This window comes from Notolepis coatsorum (assembly GCF_963971535.1).
Source record: "Notolepis coatsorum genome assembly, chromosome: 5".
Classification (NCBI taxonomy): Eukaryota; Metazoa; Chordata; class Actinopteri; order Aulopiformes; family Paralepididae; genus Notolepis; species Notolepis coatsorum.
In genome coordinates, this window is record NC_140169.1 from 164,559,764 (window position 1) to 164,579,598 (window position 19,835).

General features: G+C 44.5%; 1 protein-coding gene across 1 annotated transcript in view; it reads left to right on the forward strand.

Annotated features, from left to right (window-relative positions):
- Positions 1 to 19,835, forward strand: part of stk39 (serine threonine kinase 39) — a 166,001-nt gene that overhangs the window by 130,576 nt on the left and 15,590 nt on the right. The window contains exons 13-15 of the mRNA XM_084314652.1: positions 5,381 to 5,433; positions 6,827 to 6,895; positions 7,797 to 7,861. Of these exons, the coding sequence (XP_084170778.1) occupies positions 5,381 to 5,433; positions 6,827 to 6,895; positions 7,797 to 7,861 (187 nt within the window). The remainder of the gene's footprint in view (positions 1 to 5,380; positions 5,434 to 6,826; positions 6,896 to 7,796; positions 7,862 to 19,835) is intronic.

Consider the following 19,835-nt stretch of genomic DNA (forward strand, 5'->3'; position numbering starts at 1 on the left):
GCCGCATTTCTGCAGACCCCTCTCTGATTGGTTGAACTCCATTTCTGCAGACCCCTCTCTGATTGGTTGAGCGTGCGCATGCGCATGAGCCGCGACAAGCTCCTCCAGAAACTCCGGAGGAAACTCCGTTAAGCTCCAGAGAGAGAGGCTGAAAACCCACAGTTCTTGCCCGACGGATGGGAGCGAATCCCGGATCCGAGGTTTCTGATGACTACCCCCAAAACATGGAGGTCGCGAACGCAATTTATACGCATGGAAGTATTGATTACGCCATAACGAATCATTAAAAAAATATACTGTTAACTGGAATATGTTGTGTGTGCCTTTCTGAATATGATTTGGGAGGGTTATAATAGAAGAAAGACAGTGTAAACAATATAACGTTGTGTGAATAAACCGCGAAATAATAACTAATTCCTTGGTCAATAGAAGTCTCTGTGATACTTTCTGAATATGATTTGGGAGGGTTATAATAGAAGAAAGACAGTGTAAACAATATAACGTTATGTGAATAAACCGCGAAATAATAACTAATTCCTTGGTCAATAGAAGTCTCTGTGATACTTTCTGAATATGATTTGGAAGGGTTATAATAGAAGAAAGACAGTGTAAACAATATAACGTTATGTGAATAAACCGCGAAATAACCGCGAAATAACATAACGTTATGTTATATAATGTTACAATGTACAGTTTCTAACAGCTGGCTGTGTTGTGAAATGTGCATAACGTTATGAATAAACCACGAAGTCACGGGAAATAAATAACGTTATACGCGAATCTGGTAGTACATTTCTGCTTATCTTCTTGATATGATAACATTACATCCGCCTTTTACCGCGTGACGAGCTAAACCAATCAGAGAGGGGCTTCGCTCACATGACGCTCAACCAATCATAGAGGGGCTTCGCTCAACCAATCAGAGAGGGGTCTGCAGAAATGGAGTTCAACCAATCAGAGAGGGGTCTGCAGAAATGCGGCTACGAAATGTAGAGACGCAGAGCGGGGGGGTGGGATGGAGTGAGTGAGAGAGAGAGGGGGGGGGGGGAGGGGAGAGAGAGAGACAGAAAGGGAGGGGGACAGAGAGAGAGAAAGGGAGAGGGACAGAGAGAGAGAGAAACAGAGAGAGAGAGAGAAAGGGAGAGGGACAGAGAGAGAGAGAGAAACAGAGAGAGAGAGAAAGGGAGAGGGACAGAGAGAGAGAGAGAAATAGAGAGAGAGAGACAGAAAGGGAGAGGGACAGAGAGAGAGAGAAACAGAGAGAGAGAGAAAGGGAGAGGGACAGAGAGAGAGAGAGAAACAGAGAGAGAGAGAAAGGGAGAGGGACAGAGAGAGAGAGAGAGAGAGAGAAAAACAGAGAGAGAGACAGAAAGGGAGAGGGACAGAGAGAGAGAGAAACAGAGAGAGAGAGAGAGAGATCATATTTGTCTTACCATCCATCTGCTCAGGTTCAGCGCTCTCACCCAGGGGTTCCTCTCGATCGCAAGGCGCAGGTTACCGTTGACACGCGGCCAGCCTGAGGAAGCCGACGCTCGCTAACGAAGCCTCACAGATGTCTCCTCCGGCGTGGGGTCGTCGAAAGGTCAGCGGCGAGGCGAGCGCGACAACTCGGATGGCGTGATTTATTCAGCCCCGATGTCAAATGAATCGACTCCTGTACTACCGCCGTTCTCCGGCTACTGTAGCGAGGTTCCGTGTCGCGTTTTTTCTATAAGTGGAACGGCTCCCCTACCTACCCGCCCTCACTTAAAGCTGTCACATGTGCCAGACGGCGAGGATAGTAACGGGGTTTAAACACTCACATCCCGCCGTGCTCTCGACAGCTCCGTGGGGTAATGAGAATGTCATGTACTAGAGGTGTTGTGTGGGTTGGAGTCTGACAACAACCGCTGTTGCGTGTGGTCCCCCTCCATTAGAGAGGCACCTGTTGCTGCTTATTAACCCTCGGGGGGGGGAGGCTGTCTCTCAGAGGTGTAGCGGGCTCAGCTTTTAACGCTTGAGATGCTGGGATCGCATGATACTAGTAGGGGGGGCGACAGTGGCTCAGCAGGTAGCAGCAGCAGATCGGGAGGAGGATCGACCGAAGGAAGCGTTAACACGGGGAACATCTAGTGAGATACGGTGAGCAGCTCTGCTGTTATAGACCTGCTCGCTGTATATTCGTCAGACTCAGTTTTTATCCAAATCGCTTTACAATTTGTTCCTCACATTTGACCCGTTCACTCACACATTCACACACCGATGGCGGAGGCAACCATGCAAGGTGCCAACCTGCACATCGGGAGCAATTAGGGGTTAAGTGTCTTGCTCAAGGACACTTCGACACACTGCCTGGCAGGAGCGGGAATTGAACTGGGAACCTCCGGATTACCAGATGACTGCTCTACCTCCTGAGCCACTGTCGCCCCGCCCCGCCCCACTGTCGCATTTGTTAGCCATGCTAGCGCTCTAAACAATCAATCTAGATATGTAGCTAGATACTGTATGTAAAAAGTGAAAGACTCACACTCACAGCTGTGCTTGGCAAAATGACATCCAGCCGTTTTCATTTGAAACAACTTTTAGTCAGACAGAGTGTCATGGAGCCCCGTCGCATTCTTTTAGCGCAGCAGCTCACGCAGGTCCGGGACAATTGACTCACGTGACTCAGTTGGTGTTGCTGATTGGCTCGAACGCGGTATGTTTGTAAACAGCGAACAGGTCTATAGGGAGTAGGTGACCATTTCAACAGGTGTATCAAATAAGGAGGGGTCAGACCAAGGAGGGTTTTGTAAATTAATGTAAGCCAATGAATTTCTCGTCGAGAGTGTGGCGATGGCCAATTTACAGATGTGCACAAGTCACAGTGATGTGTTGAAAAGGGGGGCATTTGTAGCAAACCTAATAGCTGAGTGATACAGGGAGCGGGACTAGGAGCGTTTAGCAGATCTCCCCCTAAAGATCTCCTGCCCCCCCACCCTAAAAAAGACAGACATAGGTCTGTGGTTAGTCTCTAAGGGCGGGATCCACAAAGAATGGATTGCACGGTGCTAATTGCACCCTTACTTACAATTCATTATGAATTGAAAATGGGGGACCCTGATGTAAACAAGACGAAAGAAGTCTTTCTCTGGTCTGCATCCCCTTAACAATTGTGTGTATTGAGCTGTACTGTATTGTACCCATTCTGCAATCTGTTAATAACATTTTCAATCAATCAATCACCACGCAGGTAAGGGTGCAATTAGCACTGTGCAATCGATTCTTTGTGGATCCCGCCCTAAGTGTTCATTAACGTTTTGCTTCAGTGTTTGGTTCTGAGGAAGAAGAACGTTTTGTAAGTCCTTGGGTCTGTTCAAAGGCCATGCGATGATGCATTATCCAGTGAATGAATCATTGTATATTGATGTAGGCCTGCGGTTTATAGTCAATAGGTCACCAGAATCCGGCTCTGCTTCACACAGGACACACACATGCTAATTAACACTTTCTGCACTCCCGTAGTTTTAACCCTTTCCAGTTTGAGGTTTTTGAACTAGGCTTGCCACGTTAGTCTGTGTTACCGGTGGTACACTGTTCAGGCAGTTCAGTGTATGTTTCACATTTTTTATATAGATATTTCTTTATAGAAATTAAACCCATTTAGTTCATTTTCACATATCAGTGCCCACCACAGATTTGTAAAATACTAAGCGTGTTATCAAGCGTGTAAATCAGACAACATTATATACTGAACGTGTCTCATTTTTAGGTTTCACTTTCAGACAATATTACTGTCCGTTGGTTTATTTTTCAATTCGAGCCTAATGTCATCTCCGTCTGTCCAACAAATTGATACTAGTCATTGAAAATGACTTAAAAACAGACGTAGACGGACAGACACAGTGGATCACTGTAGCCGCATACCGCGTTAAAGATCAAAGTAAGCGCTCTACAGATATTGATTTTGTAAGATGTCCGGTAACACCGGTGTTGCCGTGAGTTTATTAGTCACGGTTGAAATTCCACATCACCGTGGCGACCCTAGTTTGAACGTCGTCCCAGAATTCTATTTTGGAATTCTAGCCCGTCTTCTTCGGTGGCCCGTTAGCCGTTGTTAGTTACCGTGTTCCGGAAGTCTCCCCGGCCCCATGGGGCCAGCGGACGAGGCAGGTGGGGGACGAGGCTAGGGTTGGGTACCTTTCACATTTGAACCGATACCGGTACCCAACGGTACCTTTTTTCTGTACTTTAGTCTCTAAAAATGTAATGTACCTACCTCAGTTGTAAAAGAAAAAAATCCAAACTTCATATAATTTATTATCATATATATATATAATATTGCAGCGAGCGTTGTCTGCATCTAGCTTTGTAAAGTGTAACAACACTTGCGACCGTTTTCGGCTTGCCATTGCCCCGACTGCTTTGTTGTTGAATCAAGTCAAATCCTAGGTAAGTGTGTATTGTGCGTGTGAACGTTGACGTGAACGTGCGGCACACTTCATAGGTTTCGTTTTGCGGTAAACGAAACATTGACGTCGTAAAAAAAAAGAAATGTAAGTAAAAATATATATATATACCGAGTACCGAAATGTGGCACTGGCGGATCTCACGTGAATCGGTACTCGGTAGTACTGACGTGATTCGGTCGGTACCCTTAAAAGTACCTAATTCGGTACCCAACCCTAGACGAGGTGTCCAGGAGAAGCAGACAGACAGACAGACGTTACCCTCATTCCTGTCATTATGCGAGGACACACAAAGCCGCCGAGACGACGCGTCCTCTCTCTACTAGCTCCTCCTGAACTACGCGACTCGTCCACTGGTTACAGCACGTCTCCGTCCCCCTCATCCCCTGCAGCCACCGCCGCCGCCCTTCAATCAGCCTCAGGAAGGAGACACGTCCTCTTTTGAGACGGCATTAATCATCACACACCTCGGCTCCCTCGGAATGTCGCTCATCTGCGTTTTATTTTCACCCCCCGCGTGTCGGACCGCTCGCTCGGCGACGTGTGAAACACGGTCGTTTCAAAGAGGGGGGGGGGGGGGGTAGCGGAGGCAAAGGGGGGGGGGGGTATCCTCATGTACAGAGATGACCCTGATCCCTTAACCCCTCAACCACTCAACCCCTTAACCCCTCAACCCCTCAACCCCTTAACCCCTCAACCACTCAACCCCTCAACCAATCAACCCCTTAACCCCTCAACCCCTCAACCACTCAACCCCTCAACCCCTCAACCACTCAACCCCTCAACCACTCAACCCCTCAACCACTCAACCCCTCCTCGTGTGCAAAGTCCTATTCCTGCTTCCTGTTCGCCTCCGTGGAGGGACGGACACCAGACCAGAGAAACATCTTGAGATACGTTGCTTTTTAAAATCACATTGTCTCTTTTTTTGTGTGTGTGTCTCTCCGATCCAGGAACTCCAGAAAAGAGTTGAACGACATCCGGTTTGAATTCACACCTGGACGAGGTAAGAGCTGAACCTGGATCAGATCAGAAGGCCCTGTTTTGTGTGTCTGTGGTTATGACCTATGACCCCCCGCCCCCCCATCTCTGAGGGTACATTTTGAGTCTAGGATTAGATGGTGCCAGAATCTGAGTGGAGAGTCTGCCAGGGAAGTGTACAACCAACTCTCTTTTATATGCAGATCTAATTGTATTGCCTATATTTACAACCTACAGTACCAAAACCTGCACGGACTACAACGTATATCATTGGGGGCGACAGTGTCTCAGGAGGTAGAGCAGTCGTCTGGTAATCCGGAAGGTTCCCGGTTCGATTCCCGCTCCTCCTGGGCAGCTTGTCCAAGTGTCCTTGAGCTTAACTCCTTAACACCTTGCATGGTCGCCTCCGCCGTCGGTGTGTGAATGTGTGAGTGAATGGGTAAAATGTGAGGAAGAAATTGTAAAGCGCTTTGGATAAAAGCTGTTATATAAATGCACCATTTATCATTTATCATGTCAGTCAGGGCACCTTGTGTATACTGTTTACTTTTACTCATTATATTCAGATTCAAATTCTTTATTGCCTATATTTATTGTAACGTATAACCCTCATCTGCACCTTTGTTCATGCTGTTTATTCTTCTCATATTTTTATATACAGAGTTAATTATGTAGTTTACACTGTTTATCTTTCTCATATTTTTATATTCAGATCAAATTGTATTGCCTATATTTATGTCTTTCTACTATTACCCTGCCCATACATGTACCTCCCCTCCCCCTTCCCCCCGAGTCGAGTCCCCATTACCCTAGTCCGAGTCCAAGTCCAAGTCATCAAGGTTGAGTCCACTCCTCTCTGGCAGTCAAAGAGCTGACGAACAAATAAAAAAAGGTCTACATTATTAAACATAAATGACACAGGTACATAACACCATTTCAAAGGGAGTTTATTCACTTTGTGACACAATAGCCAAACAAATGCACTAGCCATCAATATCGTATGCCAAATGATTAGGTCCTATTACAAAAAATCTATATAAATAAATAATTGTATTTATTTGATTTGAAATCTTTATTTCGAACATGTAAATACAAACAAATCATTAATCTCTAGCAATGAATAAACATATATATATATATTTTTTAAGAGAACATAACTCAATTTACATGTTCGAAATCTTTAATTGATCAATTAACAAGTCCGAGTCCTCGTCTGCACCTTCCGAGTCCAAATGCAGTCAATGCTCGACTCCAATTCCGAGTGACGAGTCCTGAAAACCCGGCCAGGACTCGAGTGCTACAACACTGGCTCTTGGTACCGTGTCAGCGCCTCTGGTTCCACATCTAAAGCACGGGTCACGTCAGAGGAGCGCTCCTGGCTGTTTGTCTTCATCCTGTTTGTCTTCCTCCCTGAACAGACACCGCTGAAGGGGTCTCCCAGGAGCTGGTCTCAGCCGGCCTCGTCAACGTGCTCGACCACGCTGTCGGTAATGTTCCCGTTATTCTGAGACATTTAGATTACATTCACATGTGTTGTCATCAACATACAGCACAAGTACAGTACAACGAAAATAAGTTTGACTTCCAACCAGAGTGCAAATATAACGGTAAAGTGTGATAGTAATATACAATGTACAGGTGATTAAACTGGGTATAAGATATATAAATGAGTACTAGTGCTAATCAGATGTAGTTGTAGTATTAATATGTACAGTGATACAGGTATAAAGACACAATGGTAGTCATACTGGGTCATACACAAGTCATACTGGGCAGCAGCGTAATTAGTAAGAGTAGGTAAGGGATATGTACAGATATAGATATATTATTATTATTATTATTATTATTATTATTATTATTATTATTATTATTATTATTATTATTATTATTATTATTATTATTATTATTATTATTATTATTATTATTATTATTATTATTATTATTATTATTATTATTATTATTATTATTATTATTATTATTATTATTATTATTATTATTATTATTATTATTATTATTATTATTATTATTATTATTATTATTATTATTATTATTATTATTATTATTATTATTATTATTATTATTATTATTATTATTATTATGTACAGTGATACAGGTATAAAGACACTATGGTAGTAAGTCATACTGGCCAGCAGTGTAACTAGTAAGAGTAGGTAAGGGATATGTACAGATATAGATGTAGTATTATTATGTACAGTGATACAGGTATAAAGACACTATGGTAGTACCGGTAAGTCATAATATTACATTAGTGTCAATGGCACACATGCCGTTGTCACAGTCGGGATGTGCTATGGTGAGGGATGGAGATTAATCTCGTAGTTCATTCATAATCTGTAACCATCAGGTGTGTCTGTGTCTCTCTTACAGTTTCTGCTAACCTCCAGAAGATTGTCAATGACCCGACTACCTACAAAGTATTGACCTTCCGACTGGTAAGCTCATATTATGATTTATGTCTTAAACCGCCTTCTGGCCATGGTCACGGAGCAGCTCAATGAGAGACAAACGAGGGTGTTTGTTTCTGTGTCGTTCAGCGACAGAAACCCAAAGATGTCCTCCTGTAAGTGTTCAGTAATATATCCGTCACGAACGTAGCCTTGCTTGCTTGCAGATGGAGACAGATGGTTCCATGCTAGCGGGACAAAAAGCCTATGTTACATCATTATACAGTGTACGACGGTGTACGTGCCGCGGGTGTACAACTAGCGCCAGCTAAGGGGCCCCGTGCTGAAATAGGTTGAGAAATTCCCTGGACACCGGCAAGCCTTTTGTGTGTAACAACACGTCAGGAATCACAGCGAAGCCACTCAGGCGAATGACCCCGAGCGAACGCTCTAAATAAAATCTATACTGTTGAATGAAGCTAATGGATTGGAATGATGGACTTCAGCTCCAAGGATCCGCATCGGCCCATGTCACCGCACTTCTTACTGACCTGCACTGGCTCCCCATTGCCGCACGCATATCGTGCGGCGAAGGGAACCGCTCCCGCCTACCTCCGGTCAATGGTCTCTAACTACACACCCTCAAGACCCCTACGCTCTGCATCTTCTGGCCGCCTCAGACCCACTCCTATCCGAGCTCCGGGAGGGTCATCAAGGAGAACCTGCCTTTTCTCAGTCCTTGCCCCACAATGGTGTTATGAACTACCCACCCCAGTTAGGACAGCCGAAACCCGTCCAATCTTTCGCCATCGACTAAAGACGCACTTCTTCAACCATTATCTGATATAAAAAATATATATATAAAAAAATATATATATATTATCTAACCCTAACTAACCTTACTGTCATGCACTTGTCCTAATAAACTAACCTACACTGTAGCACTCAACACTTTGATGAACATTGTTACTCAGCTGATAGAGTTGTGCCCTTCCTGATGACTTGTCGTACAGAACTTGTAAGTCGCTTTGGATAAAAGCGTCAGCTAAATGACTAAATGTAAATGGAGGACGTGTCGGCGAGCCAGTGTTGTCGTCGAGTCGCTAAATCTCGAGTCTGAGTCGAGTCTCGAGTCCCCAGTGTTCGAGTCCGAGTCACCAAAGAGGAGCCCGAGTCAAGTCTGAGGCGAGTCCCCATTGCCCTAGTCCGAGTCCGAGTCATCAAGGTTGAGTCCACTCCACTCTGGCAGTCAAAGAGCTGACATACAAATAAAGGTCTACATTAAACATAAATGACACAGCAGTCACCGTTTCAAAGAGAGTTTATTTACTTTGTGACACAATAGCCAAACAAATGCACTAGCCATCAATATCTTATGGAAAACCATTAGGGCCTATTACAAAAAATGTAATACAAATAAATAACTGTATTTATCAATTAACAAGTCTGAGTTCTCGTCTGCACCTTCCGAGTCCGAATGCAGTCAATGCTCAAGTCCAAGTCGAGTCACGAGTCCTGAAAATCACTACAACACTGCGGTGAGCATCCCGGTCGTTGCCGTGGCGTGCTTTAGAACCCACAGGTTCTGAAGGTTCTGAAAGCCGGGAGCTTACCGGTCGCATCGAATCAACACGGCACACAAGCTGTTGCTGTTGCTGTGGCAACGCGGTCTCATCGTGGAAAAGTAAATAAAGTACTAATCGACCACAGGGAAAAGAGGCACATAATGTACGTTATGTTATAGCCGTATGTAATATGTTTATGTTTCGTATCTGCAAAGGTCCAAAACAAACAGTGCGAACCGGGAGTCGAACAAACAATGATTGTGTTCATGGGCGAGTGCGGTTATGGTATAAAGATAAGATATAAAGTTATGGTTAAGGTTATGGTTTGATGGTTATTGTTAGTTTAAGGTAACAGTGTGGTTAGGGTTAAGGTTATGGTTAGTTTAAGGTAACATTGTGGTTAGGGTTAGTTTACGGTAACAGTGTGGTTAAGGTTATGGTTAGTTTAAGGTAACAGTGTGGTTAAGGTTATGGTTAGTTTAAGGTAACATTGTGGTCAGGGTTATGGTTAGTTTAAGGTAACAGTGGGGTTAGGGTTAGTCTTGGTAGTCTTGAGGTAAAGGCACTTTCCTCCCACGTGAGCATCCCGGGTTCGTTCCCTCAAATGTTTTCTGAAAACATTTAAAAAAATCTGAATATGTAATATATGTACATATTATGTCAATATATTACTTCTGGATACTGTGAGGTTTGGTCCGCTCCCCGCCACACGCTCCGTTCCTTTAAGGTACTATGTTGATTGATGCATTCCCCGCCATGCGCTCCGTTCCTTTAAGGTGCCGTGTTGATTGGTGCATTCCCCGCCACACGCTTTTGGAACAAGTATCAATCTCATCCCGCAGCTGTCACCGTTTGTAATTAGCGCCCCTGAAGGCTTTATATACACATACCTCCTTGCTATCGATGTTGGGTCGTTCTGGAATACAACTGCATATACCTGCCTTTCCCCGTCGCTGTTCCTGTCATCTTTCTCTCCAGGACCTTTTTGTGGAGAACCGCTGTGGAGAACCTGGTCAACCGTTTGGAGCTGCGCCTCGTTATCTGCCCGCTTTACGCGTTGCGCTCTGGTGAGTTTTTGGAAACAGTCCTTTTGGATTATCAGTTTTTTGTGTGTTTGGTGAACACTGAAGAAATACCGTTTTTGTTTTGTACTGGACTCAGCTAATTTGTGTGTTAGGATAACACTGAAGAATTCCGTTTTGTTTTGCACTGGACTCAGCTAAGTTGTGTGTTAGTATAACACTGAAGAATACCGTGTTGTTTCTCACTGGACTCAGCTAACTTGTGTGTGGTACACCGAAGATCAAGTCACTATTAATACTTAATTAATACTGGACTCAGTCACCTCTCTGCCTCTGTGTGTTCGTTGGGCTGTTTCTCTCTCTCTCCGTTTTCCACCGTGAGTGAAAGCTGGGAGTATCTGCAAAGTCGCTGCAACGTCACATGCCAATTCCTCACCACTATCTACTGGGAGTATCTGCAGAGCCGCTACATCGTCACATGCCAGATCCCCGTTTGTTTGATTACTGTACCTCATCCATCTTGTGACTCTGTAAATAAATACGCCCTAGCTTTTGGCTAACTCTGAACTTCCTGTCTGTGCCGTTGCGTTTGAGGTCGGTTACAAACCATAACAGATACAACATAACAATACAATATGTACCTTTTTCCTGTGGTCGATCGGTACTTTATTTACATTATTTTAAGCGAGAATGGGGCTGGTTGTGGGATGAATCCCTATACTCTGCGAGGACACTGTTTCTATGACGACAACACCACCGCTGTGACCTTCCTCCACCGGACCCAGGAGGACGGACGGCTGAGCACCTTCATCTTCATCATCATGACCTCTCTCTGAGACTCACCTTGTGTGTGACGCTGGTCCTCCCCACGCCAAGGAGCCAATGTAAAGCATCAGCAAAAAAGGGCAAATCACACTAGTCCCCCCGGTCTAGATTAACCCTTTCACTGCCACACGACAGAAGGTTAACCCTTTACTATCACACAACCGACGGTTAACCTTCTGTGTATTGTCGCAGTGAAAGGGTTAACCGTTTGGTGACAGAGCCCTCGAAAACGTGCCCCCCAGGCAGGGGCAGAGCTTCCTATAGGCCAGTGGTTCTCAAACTTTTTACACCAAGTACCACCTGAGAACGTAGCTGGCTCTCCAAGTACCACCATATGACCGGCGTTAAAATACAGTCTATTCAGCTATGCACAGTTCACGCAGGAGGCAAATGTATTACTAATATCATTATTTATTGTTAACTTTTGTCAGACACAGCCACAATGTACAAAGGGATAGCACTAGAACTAGCAAACGCTTCCACACAACTCATACAATGCAAGGGGCATTGAGAACATAATAACTAACATTCTCACATAGCAAGTGAGAAAATTAAGAACAACTGTATTTCAGCAAATGTACTTAATTCTCTCTCTATCTCTCTCTCTTTCTATCCTGTGTCGTCCGTTTCACCTCCCGAGGGAGCTCACCGCGGTCATCATGACGGCCGTATATATTCCCCCACACGCGAATACGGGCAAAGCGCTGGGAGAACTACACGAGTACCTCAACAGACACCAGATCAAACATCCAGACGCAGTGATGGTAGTGGCCGGCGATTTCAACCAGGCAAACCTGAAAAAAGTGATGCCGTCCTTTTTTCAGCACATCGCTTGCTCCACCAGAGGGAAAAACACACTCGACCACTGTTATTCCCCGTTCAGAGCCGGCTACAAGGCAGTAGCCGCTCCGCCATTAACGGGGTCCACAAGCTCGAGCGACCACGACTCCATCTTGCTATTTCCGGCATATCAACAGAGATCAGGTGACGCCGTCGTGTCACGTGAGACAAAGAAGTGGACCGACGAATCAGAGGCCACGCTCCAAGACGTGTTTACAGAGACGGATTGGGATATGTTCAAAGGAAGCGCCAGTGACGTCAGCGAGCTCGCAGACACAGTGGTGAGCTACATTACAACAATAGCCGATGGTATTGTCCCCAGAAAAACGGTGCGGATTTTCCCAAACCAGAAACCGTGGGTGGATAGCACTATTAGAGCAGCTCTGAACTCTCGTACCACCGCCTACAACCTGGGTAGAGAGTCAGGAAACATGGAGGAGTATAAGGCTTCAGTCTATACTCTACGCAAGGCTGTTAAACTGGCTAAGAGGACATATGCTGACAAACTGGAGACACAAATGGCACAGAACGACACAAGAGGATTATGGCAGGGACTGAAGACAATAACTGACTATAAAGTCAGCGCCCCCTCAATGGGGAGCGACGACGCCTCCCTCGCGGACAAGCTCAACATCTTCTACGCTCGGTTCGGTGTAGACAGTGGCGCTGCTGGCTCTCCGGCTAGTGACGTCACTGGCGCGCCGGCTGTTGTGGAGGGGGGGGGGGGCAACCGCGGGGGGGCGGGGACGCTCTCTCGTTGTCGGAACACAGTGTGAGAAGAGCATTTATGCAGGTGAACACCAGGAAGGCTGCTGGCCCAGATGGCATAACAGGACGCATACTCAAGTCCTGTGCCAACCAGCTGGCCCCAGTGTTCACCGCCATATTTAAGTCGTCAGAGTCAGTGGTCCCTGCCTGCTTCAAGATGTCTACCATCATCCCTGTACCGAAGAAACCCTCCCCAACATGTCCAAATGACTACAGACCGGTGGCACTCACCTCTGTGGTCATGAAATGTTTCGAGAGGCTGGTCAAGGACCACATTTGTGCCTCCCTCCCCAGTGATATGGACCCTATGCAATTTGCATACAGGACAAACAGGTCCACCGACGACGCGGTCTCCCAGGTACTGCACAGCACCCTCTCGCACCTTGACCGTCACAAGGGGGGCTACGTGAGACTGTTGTTCATTGACTACAGCTCAGCGTTCAACACCATAGTCCCCACCAGACTGGTGGACAAGCTGATTGAGCTAGGTCTGAGCTCCGCCCTGAGCGCCTGGGTACTGGACTTTCTGAGCGAAAGACCCCAGGCGGTCAGGGTGGGGGGTCAGACCTCCAACACCATCACCCTGAGCATCGGGTCCCCCCAGGGCTGTGTTCTGAGCCCCCTGCTGTACTCACTCTACACACACGACTGTGTGGCCAAGTTCAGCTCCAACTCCATAGTGAAGTTCGCAGACGACACGGTGGTGGTGGGGCTGATCTCGGACAACGACGAGAAGGCCTACCGGGAGGAGGTTGAGGTACTGGAACGCTGGTGCCAGGACAACAGCCTGCTCCTGAACATTGGTAAAACCAAGGAGCTTATCGTGGATTATAGGAGAGGACAGCAGGAGACGCACACACCACTGATGATTAACGGGGCTACCGTGGACAGGGTGAGCAGCTTTAAGTACCTGGGGGTCCACATCTCAGAGGACCTGACATGGTCAACACACATAGACATAGTAGTAAAGAAGGCGAAACAGCGCCTCTACCACCTGAGACAGTTAAGGAAGTTCAGAGTATCGGGGAAGATACTCCAGTCCTTCTACTCAGGAGCTGTAGAGAGCATCCTGACCGGAAACATCACTGCCTGGTATGGAAATAGCACGGCACAGGACAAGAAGGCCCTACAGAGAGTGGTGCGCTCAGCCGAGCGTACCACGGGTATTGCACTACCCCCCCTGCAGGTTCTATACAACAAGAGGTGCAAATCCAGAGCCTGCAGGATAATGAAAGACCCTCACCACCCCAATAACAGCCTGTTTCAGCTGCTGAGGTCAGGCAGACGCCTGCGAACCCCAGCTACTAGGACAGAGCGGCTTAGGCTCAGCTTCTTCCCCCAGGCCATCAGAGCCATGAACAATGAGCATTGAGTGCTCAGAACATTGAACTATCCACACACAAGCACACATGAACACACACACGACACACACGCTGTGCACGCTCACACACAAGCAGCCACTTAACACTTTAACATGAGCGGGCACACACTCATGTCGCACACACGCACACTTATGGCCAAAGGAAAGGACACTTTAAATTAGAATTAGAATAACAGGAACAGTGTATTGCACTACAAAAGCTAACTAGCATGTCCCATAATTATGCTCTGTAAATAACTATGTACAGATACCGAGATGTCACTCCATGTTACCTGTTACCTGTTACTGCACAATGTTGTTTTCAATTTTTTGATTCTATTATATGTTGTACCACTGTATTGCACATCATTGCAGGCAAGACCACCCGCATTTCATTGTATACCTGTATGCCGTGACAATTAAAACTCTTGACTTGACTTGACTTGACTCTCTCTCTCTCTCTCTCTCATTTCTCTCACACAGCAAGCAATTGTCCGTCATTCTCTCTCACACACACACACACACACACACACACACACACACACACACACACACACACACACACACACACACACACACACACACACACACACACACACACACACACACACACACACACACACACACAATTATTTTGTTACAAAAACTTAATTTCCTGCATTCTGGTGCAGGCATTTTTGAATGTTTACCCTTTAAATGCCAGTGTTTGTGATGGGCATCACAAATTATTGTAAAAAAGAAAAGAAAACACATATTCAATACATTTTTGAATGTTTACCCTTTAAATGCCAGTTTGTGTGATGGCATCACAAATTATTGTAAAAAAAAACACACAAAAAGTAAAATATTTACAATATATCAAATGCAAAGTACATTTTTCTGGGGGGGGGGTTATTACAGGCTAGGCATGTGTCAATGATTAGCAGCAACACATATTTTGATGGATTTTTTGTAATGTCAGATTTAACACCAACTCTTTTCAGAAAAGTGGGAGTATTTCATTTTTTATCTGACATTACAAGAAATCTAAAAATAAATGGTTATGATCAGGGCTGAAGTTGAATTAAAGATTTATGACTGTTTAGACTGCATTACTCTCTGTCACAGTGATCTCCTGGTTGTTCCCCACTTAGATTATCTAACTATCGTGCTGCCGCAACCAGAAACACTGGCCTGGCCTGCTTCTAAGTTCAGTGGCTTTTTTGGAAATGTTTTCAAGTACCACCAGCAGTACCACCAAGTACCACTAGTGGTACGCGTACCACAGTTTGAGAACCACTGCTATAAGCGACATAGGCAGTTGCCTAGAGCAAATCCTAGAGAAAAACTGTGCCCAGCAAAAAAAAATTATTATATATATATATATGTAGGAATGCGGAACAAACAGACTGCCAGACGGTTGTTTAGATGCAATACACGTAACGTGTCATGTTTACTTCCTACTTCCTTAATACAAACTAATACGTCATCACGTCAACCCGTGTGACTACATAACGTCAATGCCCTCTAACCACACCCTGTGCATAACAATGAACATGGAGGTGACAGAATATGAATGTGAATTCTATTGTCCATTATTGTCCCCCACATATATATATATATATATTTATTTTTATCCACTTTTTCTCCCATTTTCAATTTTTCTCCCATCCCAATTTTCGTATCATCCAATTCAACCCTCCCCTGTCTTTGAACGTTGTTTCATGCCTCCCACAAGCCGGCTGCAATGTGGACCAAGTCATACATAGCACGAGTCCCCTCCGATACTCAAGGTAACAGCAGTCGCATCTTTCCACCTGCACGGCTCGATCTTTCAACGTCAGGGGTCTCGGCTTTGGAGAGGCCCCGCCCCCATCGCTTCCTGATTCTACTGCGCAGGCGCACCAACCGACCTGTAGGAGTCGCTGTCCACAACGCCCGATCCCCACCCATCAGTTTCCCTCCTCCTAATACTGCCAATGTGTATTAGTGCGGACGACCAGCTAAACTGAAAGCAATGTGGAGCGCTGGGCTCGAACAGGGAGGCTTACCTGTTCGAGCCCAGTCTCCAGTATTCGTGGTGAGCGCCTTGCCCACTGCACCACGTATCCGCCTAATTAAATACATTTTTGGTGAACACAGTTTTTGCGCCGTCCCGTCCCCCCGTACCCCATATCTGCAACCAATGGTGAAGCTTGCCTAGGGCGTCAAATGTCGTCAAATGTCGGAATCGGAATCAGAAAGGTCTTTATTGCCAAGGAGTTTACACATACAAAGGATTTGATTTGGTCGTTTTTGGTGCGACATTAACAGGCAGACAATTATGGTAGAATAAAACAAAAAGGTTGAATGAACTAAAATGGAATATAAACTAAATTAAAATAGAAGCACAATAAAATAGAATTGGGCTGTACAAATGTGGTCAAGTATGTACACTAATTAGAATAAAAATAACAATACAGTGGGATGGAATATTGAACAGGGCTGTGCAATTGAGCAGTAATTTTTTTCCATAAGTTTTTATACAGATATATAGTCAGTCACGCTGGACTCGGGAAGGGGGATCATTTCCGAGTACGTTTTCCTTTAGCGGCTCTTCTAGGGTCACGGGGTCGAGGTAGACAACATCTGCGTGGTGGGTCATGACCTTTGACCTTTCTGCCGTGCTCCGCCTTGTCAGCATGTCGCGTGTGGAGCTCTCTCTGGAGGGCTGGGTTAGTGCAGCTACAGTCGGGATAGAGAGCCAGCCTGGAGGGAGAGATGGATAGATAGACCCCCCCCCTCTCCTCTCCTCTCCTCTCCACCCCCCCCGACGGCTGCATGACGGCAGGCAGGCGGCGTACCGTCTAAGGCTGTCCCCGAAGCCTGTTTTTGGGATTCGAACTTCGTCAGGGTTTTGCGAACGGACGTTCGAACCTTCGTTTTTAATTAAAAAATGTAAAAAGATTTTTTTTAATATATATATATATTATCAAACTAAATCCTCAATTTGAATAAAGTGATTAATCTGATTAAATGAGTCTTTTTATTTTTTATTAAATCAACTTTCCAGCCCCAGACCCAGCCCAGGGAGAAGCCCCAGCCCAACTAAATCATTTAAATCAACGTTCTTTAATGAATATAACTCATCAGTTTCTTTTAATACTATAATATTAGTGTAGCCTAATCTGTATCTGCAACTGTGAAGAAAAACCCCATTGGTTTAAACAGAATGAATAGAAACAAATATTTATAATTTTATATTATAAAAATATTTTTTTTAATAAAAAAAAAAAATGTGAATGAGCTATTTTAACTATTAATCGAGAGCTCTCTAACTATTAATCTAGAGCTATCTTAACTATTAATCTAGAGCTATCTTAACTATTAATCTAGAGCTCTCTAACTATTAATCTAGAGCTATCTTAACTATTAATCTAGAGCTATTTTAACTATTAATCTAGAGCTATCTTAACTATTAATCTAGAGCTATTTTAACTATTAATCTAGAGCTATTTTAACTATTAATCTAGAGGCTCTCTAACTATTAATCTAGAGCTATTTTAACTATTAATCTAGAGCTATTTTAACTATTAATCTAGAGCTATCTTAACTATTAATCTAGAGCTATTTTAACTATTAATCTAGAGCTATCTTAACTATTAATCTAGAGGATCTCTAACTATTAATCTAGAGCTATTTTAACTATTAATCTAGAGCTATCTTAACTATTAATCTAGAGCTATTTTAACTATTAATCTAGAGCTATCTTAACTATTAATCTATAGCTATTTTAACTATTAATCTAGAGCTATCTTAACTATTAATCTAGAGCTATTTTAACTATTAATCTAGAGCTATCTTAACTATTAATCTAGAGCTATCTTAACTATTAATCTAGAGCTATTTTAACTATTAATCTAGAGCTATTTTAACTATTAATCTAGAGCTATCTTAACTATTAATCTAGAGGCTCTCTAACTATTAATCTAGAACTCTCCAACAATTAATCTACAGTCTCTTAACTATTAATCTGGAGGCTCTCAAATTATTAGTCTAGAGCTCTCTAACTATTCATCTAGAAGCTCTCTAACTATTAATCTAGAGCTCTCTAACTATTAATCTAGAGCTCGCTAACTATTAATCTAGAGCTCGCTAACTATTAATCTAGATCTCTCTAACTATTAATCTAGAAGCTCTCTAACTATTAATCTAGAGCTCTCTAACTATTAATCTAGAAGCTCTCTAACTATTAATCTAGAGCTCGCTAACTATTCATCTCTCCAACTATTAATCTAGAGGCTCTCTAACTATTAATCTAGAGCTGTCTAACTATTAATCTAGAGCTCTCCATCGGTGAACGCTGCATTACGGCAGGCAGGCAGCATACAATCTCTCTTCCCCCCTTTCGTCTCCAGATCCCTGGGCACAGGAATCCCGCGTGCCGCCTCGGCACACATACCGAGACGGTGAGAATGATTATCTCGGAGCTCGGAGAGCGATTCATAACCGTTTAACCGGCGCCCGCTTGGTGATCGTCAGACTTAAACGACCGTTCCTTAGCAGCCTGGAGGTTGAGGGTGACCGGTCTTCACCGCGGCCTCTCTGTGTTGATCAGATAAGTCTGGGAGCCACCAGACCCCCCTGGGGGGGTGGGGGGGGGCAGAGAGCGTCTCCCTGATCAGGTGTAAATTGCCTAAAGCCGCCAGCCGTCAGACCACTGCTGCCTCGCGGCCCTGGCTCTTCCACGAGGGCGCTGGCTGAGTGCAGAAGAGATATCGATCGGCTCTCGGGGTGCTCTTGTGGAACTCCACACCTAGGCCAATGTGATTTATATGCATGCTCCTTCCTCCCTGCTTAAAAAGCTGGATTCTGCGTACCATGCTACCATGATGCCTGAATTTCCCCAAGGGGATCAATAAAGGAATATCTTATCTTATACGTTTTGTAACGGGCGCAGGCTCTCGCACCCACCACTGCACTTTGTATCAGTCTTTAGGATGGTCCTCTCTGTACCAAAGAAGACAATCACACATGTTGATTTTTATCCTGAAGTCATAGGTAAGCTGCCCTTATATATCTCCAGACTTCTGTCCTTTTAAACTTGCTTTTTTAATACCAGACAAGCAGCAAATGGGATGCTTTAAAATGCTCCTTTGATGCAATCAGAGCTTGGTAAAGCTGCATTCTCCTACTATGCTCCCTTTTTATGGAATACGCTGCAAGTAAAACTTTGTCTAGAGGCACTTCCTACTGTGAATGATTTTAAAGGTATGCTACGTCGACTAGCCCTTCATAAAACATGTAACTGTTTTACCTGATGCTATTGCTGATCTGATTATGCTTCTTGCCACTGCACAAAATGGCCTTCTGTGTTTGTATTTGATTTGTATGTTTTTTGTTTAATGCCCTTGTTTTTATGTTGAAACTTGTTGTGTGCCGTGTTGGTTAGGACTCCCTGAAAGAAGAGATCTTGTGGGACATTCCTGGATAAATAAAGGATAAATAAAAATGACTTTAAAGGTCACTTATCAGCAGTGTTGGGACTAACGTGTTACAAAGTAACGCATTACAGTAACGAAGTAACTTTTTGCGATAAATAGTACTCTAACGCATTACTTTTCAAATTCAGTAACGCTACTTACGTTACTGAATGGTTCGTCACTGCGTTATTTGCGTTATAT